We start from the raw sequence: 5,596 nt of genomic DNA, 5'->3' as shown, positions 1-5,596 counted from the left end.
CCTTTGCACCAGATTCTGGGGGCCCTTCAGTCTAGAATTTGTCTCATATGTTGATCAGTCAGTCAGGTCATGCTTCCTGGGCTCCATGAATGACTTGCTCCATTGCTTTTCTTTCCCTTGAACATGGGCTGTAGCCCTTGCCCATGAACTCAGAAGTCCTTAAGTTCACCAGTATCATCTTCCTTTTCCCCCAGAGCAAAAGTTGACACATGGTAGCTCTGGGGAGACAGACAGAATACCAGGCATGGGTCCAAAATGGATAGCCCTTGTTGCTTTAAGAAATTTAGAGCCTAATAACTTTTTTGGGGGGGGGGGATATTTCAGTCAGAATCCTCAAGTCCATTCTTTCAGGGGCACATTTTTCAGGGAAGACCCCAGTTCCTACCTCTTCCATATATTTATCTACCTTGTTGCGAGAGGGTGTGTGCAGAACCTTTGCCTGGAATGGTATGGGTTGGCATTAATGCGATTGTGGATGGTCCATTTAAGAGAAAGCTGCTCCTGTGTTCTGTGGACAGTTCAAGGTTTACCTTAGAACCAACTTCAAGGTGAAGTGGCAGAATCATGAGAAGGGATGATCTTGCCTTCAGTTCCACCCTCGGTGCCGGCTTCGGTTCCGGGCAGGTCTGGGTGGCTGTCTTCTTTGGGGGGCTTCTCCTTGCAGAAGAACTTCTTCAGCATATCCTGGATCTCCTTCTTGATGGTCTTGTGCATGTAGCCATAGATGTAGGGGTGGATGCAGCACTGCAGGAAGAAAAGCCAGATAATTATGGTGATCACCCACTGGGGTACCTTGGTTTGGACATCCACCCACACGGCCAGAACCGCTAGAAAGCAGTAGGGCCCCAGGGACAGCACGTAGGAGAAGATGATGAGGAAGATCACTTTAGCAGCTTTGCACTGGTAGCACCTGGGCAGAGGGGGGTCACTGGTGCTGTTTCGATGACTGACTGGGAGACTCTCTGTGATGTTCACCGCCTCAATGTCATCCTCGCTGAAATGGATGTCATCCTCACCAAACTCCATGTCATCTTCACCCAAGTCAATGTTGCACTGGGTGACCTCTAGGCGGCCCTTGTCTGCCTTCTTGCTGCTCTGAATTTTGGTACTGCCTTCGCCGGCCACCAAGCTGCTTTCTCTGACCTCCTCACTGCCCTTGGCCTCCACGCTCCCCTCACCGGTCTCCACGCTCCCTTCTTTGGCCTTCCTGCTGCCATCCTTGGCTTCCACACTGCCCTCCTTGGCCTTGACCTCACCTTCATCCTGGCAGTGGAACTCGCTCTCACCCTGGAACTCAACCTTTTTGTCTCCCTCTTCGTCCTCATTCTCCACGTGGTCCTTGGCTCGCACCTCCAAGCTGTGGCTCTTGACGCTGTAGAGCAGAGCGTGCTGCCGGCGGGCTGCACCGAACACCACAGAGTAGCAGGCAATCATGACAATCAGCGGGATGATGACGAAGGACACGACGCTGAGAATGGTGTAGCTGGGGCTGGCCCCCCAGATCATGGAGCAGAGGGCATTGCGCTCATCAAAGGCAGCCTGGCCCCAGCCATAGAGTGGGGGTGTGCTCTGCAGGATGGCCACGATCCAGGTGCCGTAGAGGAGCATGTAACCCCGGCGCGGGGTCATCTTGGCCGGGTAGGAGAGAGGGTGGATGATGGACAGGTAGCGATCCACCGACACCACGACGATGGTGTTGACGCTGGCAAAGGCGAACAGGTGAGTGAGGCTAACCAGGGCGGTACAGAAGTGGCTGTTGAGGGGCCAGAAAAAGGGCACGGAGGTGGCCACCACCCAGGGGGCCACGAGTGAAATCTGCAGCAGGTCAGTGACGAGGAGGTTAAAGATGAAGCGGTTGGTCACCTGCAGCAGCTGCGGCTTGCGCTGCAGCACGAGCGCCAGCACTATGTTGCCCACGAAGGAGGCGGTGAGGAAGATGAGCAGGACGCTCGAGCGGATGATGCCGTGCGCCAGGCTGATGGGCATTTTGGAGAGGGGCACGCACGTGTGGCTGCTGTTGTTTTCGCGCGTGCTGTTGGTGCAGGTGGACGCCATGGCGGCGGCGGGGGCGGGCGGGAGGCAGGTGCAGGCGCGGAGCGGGCACCGGCGGGCGGCGAAGGGGCGCACGGACCACACTCACCGCCTAGGCTGGGGACGAAAGAAACACGCGGGGCTGGGTTAGTCCCCCTGCCGGGGAGGAAGAGGGGCGCTTCCGCGCCGGGCAGCGGCGCTGCAGGACCCCGGCCCCGGGGCCCTCGCGCGGCTCCAGTCCGCGTTCGGGCAGTTTCTATGAATCCTTTTCTTACTCTGGGTCTCTCTGCCTCTCCCTCTGGGGGTCTCCGAGTTCCCCCGACCCCCACCCCTGTGTTCCGCTGGCGCGCGCGCGCGCGTTCTCTGCGCGTCTCCCACACTATCTGGGGGTCTCGAAGTTTGGGTCTCTCTGGAGGTCTCTCCGCAGATCTCTCCGCTAGCTCTCCTGCTAGCACATGCGCGCGCGCTCCGTCCCTGCCTGTTTACATGTGTCGATTTGTGTCTTTCTCTCCAGTGTCTCTCACTAGCGCACTTTTCCTGTACCTTGTGTGTTTTGTGTGTGTGTGTGTGTGTGTGTGTGTGTGTGTGTGTATCTCACCGGTTTTCTCTGACTCTCTCACCCCTGTCTCTCACTCTGTGGCCTGTCCCTATTTCTCAGTCCCTCGCTAGCACGTGCGCACTGTCTGTCCGTCTCTGCCAGTCTGTCGTTCTCCTCTCACCTTCCTTTCTGTTGATCCCGTCTCGCCCTCCCACTCTCGGTCGGCTTCTCCGTCTCAGTTTCTCTCTGAGTCTCTTTCGCCAGCGCACTTTCTCTTTAGCTGTGTGTGCGTGTCTCTGTCTCTCGTCGTCTTTCTCCCAGTCTTGTCCCTGTCTCTCCCTCCGTCTCTTTCTGATGCGCTCTCGTCTCTGTATCCCTGCCTCTCACTGTCTCTGTCGCTCGCTAGTGCGTGCGCTTCTGCGTCTTCCCCTGATGCTGTCTCGTCTCTCCATTTCTCTCTCACAGTCTATTTCCCTGACAATCTCTGTGGGTCCCCAGTGCACCTGTTCAATATCACTCGCTGAATGTGTCTCTGACCGTCTCCATGTCTCTCCAACTCTCCTGTTACCATGTCTCCCTCGGATTCTCTCTCTCCGTGTCTCCCGTCTCTGGTTGCTCTTGCTCTGTCTTTCTCAGCTCCTCTCCCCTCTGTGTCTCTCCCTGTCTCCCCCCTGCGGCTTCTGTCTCCCCATGCGTTAAGTTCTCTCTTTATCGTGGTCTGTGTCTCTAAGTGGGTCTCTGAAAATCTCCTTGTCTCTCCTGATTATCTCTGTCTCTGCGTTGCTCAGACTCTCTCCAGCGCGTGCACTTAAAGGGAGTCGGTTTCTCTGTCTCTCACTCTCTCCCGGGGGCTCTCGCTAAACACTTCCCTTGTGTGTTTGAGTGTGTGTGCATCTCTGTCTCTCTCCATTTTTCTCCGACGATCCCTCACCTCGGTTTTTCTCTGGCTGGATCACTGTCTCTGATCTCTATCTCTCTGTCGACTTTATTTTACCATGGAAACCAGCTGCCACCTTGGCCACCGCGGGCTGTGGCGGATAAACCTCCCAGTTTCTCAGCAGCGCAGCCGCGGCTGGAGGCAGGGAGGATGCCTACTGCGACCGCCCCCCCCCGCGCCATTCGGGATCCTCCCTGCATTCCCAAGCCCACCCGGCATCGGCGGCGGCGGGTGTAGGGACGGGTGAGCTCGGGTAGAGCGGGGGAGGAGGCAGGGGTTGTGGGGAGAGAGCGCGCAAGAGATTGAGAGGCAGAGAGAGAAAGAGAATGAGAGAAAAAAACGAGAGACACAGAGAGACAGAAAGAGATAAGAGACAGAATGACAGCCACACAGAGAAACAGAGAAAATGCCAGAGAAAAGAGACCTAGAGTCAATGAATGAGCCAATGAGACAGAGAGACAGAAAGAGAATGAGAGACAGGGAGAGACGGAGAAAAATCATCAAAGAGAGGATAAGAAAAGAGAGGATGGGAAGCAGAAAATGTGAGAAAGAACGAGGAAACATCGAGAAGATGGGGGGGAGTGGGCGCGAGGGAAAGTGCGAGGGAAAACGCGAGGGCGAGGGGCCGGCCGAGGGGAGGCGAGAAGGAGCTGCGCCGGGGGCCTCCGTGCGGGGCAGCGCAGGCGCCGTCGGGTGGCGGCGGACAGGGCGTCCCGGGCGCCGGAGCGCGGGGCCGCGCGGGGCGCAGGGGCCGCGGCGCGGGGAGCGGAGCCGGGCCGCTTACCTGTTGCTGCCGAAGGCGTCGCGCCGCGGGAGCTGCGTGCCTGTCCCTTGGGACTCGGCGCGCTCGACCGGGCGGCCTCTCGAGGCGCCGGCGGCCGCGAGCTGGCACCGGGCGGCTGGAGCAGCGAGAGCGGGGCGCCCGTGCCCGCCCGTCCGGCCGGCGCGGCGCGCTGCGAGCTCTGAGCGGCGGCGGGGGCGCGCGGCGTCTTAAGGCAGCGCGGGGCCCTCACCTTGCGGCGCCCCCCTCCCCCCGGCCCCCGCCCGCGCAGCTGACGCACGAGGCCGCGGGCGCCCGGAGGGGCGGGCGGCACTGCGCAGGGCCCGCTTAGCTATTCTCACCCCGCATCAACGCCCCGGGCGGTCCGAGCTCACTGGAGACCTCAGAGACTGGGGATCGTCAACGGGGCTGATTTTCCTAAATGCCATGCCTTTGTAGCCCCCGGATTTCGGGCCAGGGCCGGGCCCCAGACCTGCACAGTTCTTCTGAAGAGAAGCAGAAAGCTGGGCCGGGCCCTGGGGCCTTGACCTTGGAAGACCCCCACACACACCCACCCCCCTCAAGTATGAACCGCCCCTGGGCCCGAGAGAGGAAGTGACTTTGAAATCACCGATTTGCCACAATTTTCTCTAGCTCCCAGCAAGAGCTAAACGGCAGTTCCTTTCCTCTAGGCCTTGGGAGCATTTCCTCTAAGACAAGCTGCTTAATTATCCACTTTATTATTTGATTGAAGTCTGTCTGTAAGTCAGTCTCTCTCTCTCTGTCTCTCTGTCTCTCTCTCTCTCTCTCTCTCTGTGCCAGATACTGTGGTAAACTGTTTCCACAGAGAATACCGCCGAATCCTTCCTCCAGCCTTGTGAGATAAGTACTGCTATTATCCTCATTTTACAGAGACAGAAGCAGAAGCCAAGAGAGATTACCCTACTTGCCTAAGTTCAAGTAAATGTTGCACCTGCTCTATTAACCAAGACTTTCTGGACTCTCCCAAACACGTACACATCGAGTGTTTGCTCTTTACCAGGCAGACAAACACCAGAATGTAAGCTCACCTGGCCCCCAGAAGGGAGGGTCGTGTCCAGGAAGGTGGCCCAGACGAGGGGTCATTTGCATCTGGTTTCCAAGGGATAATGAAACCTTTTCTAGGCATGACAGAAGGGGAGAACTGTTCTTCTAGAAGGAGATGCACGGGCAAAGAGGCCTGCAGGGGAGAGCTGGGTGCCAAGAGAGGCTGCAGCATGGTGAGTGCCAGCAGGTGAGATGGAAAAATGGGGTAGGGGCAGCTCCTCATGGGCCTTGAATGTCGGTCTGG

At 57.9% G+C, this 5,596-nt stretch overlaps 1 protein-coding gene across 1 annotated transcript; it reads right to left on the bottom strand.

The window, feature by feature from the left end:
- Window positions 1-543: 543 nt before the first annotated feature.
- On the bottom strand, window positions 544-2,061 carry GPR101 (G protein-coupled receptor 101). The gene has a single exon (XM_022554224.2). It carries the CDS (start codon window positions 2,053-2,055, stop codon window positions 544-546), a length of 1,512 nt encoding a protein of 503 aa, XP_022409932.1. The 5' UTR covers window positions 2,056-2,061.
- Window positions 2,062-5,596: the final 3,535 nt, after the last annotated feature.

The sequence above is a fragment of the Delphinapterus leucas genome, chromosome X, assembly GCF_059928025.1.
Source record: "Delphinapterus leucas isolate spDelLeu-1000000601 "Yukka" chromosome X, BTC_Dleu_Yukka2, whole genome shotgun sequence".
Taxonomy (NCBI): Eukaryota; Metazoa; Chordata; class Mammalia; order Artiodactyla; family Monodontidae; genus Delphinapterus; species Delphinapterus leucas.
This window is presented reverse-complemented; position numbering and strand designations above follow the sequence as displayed.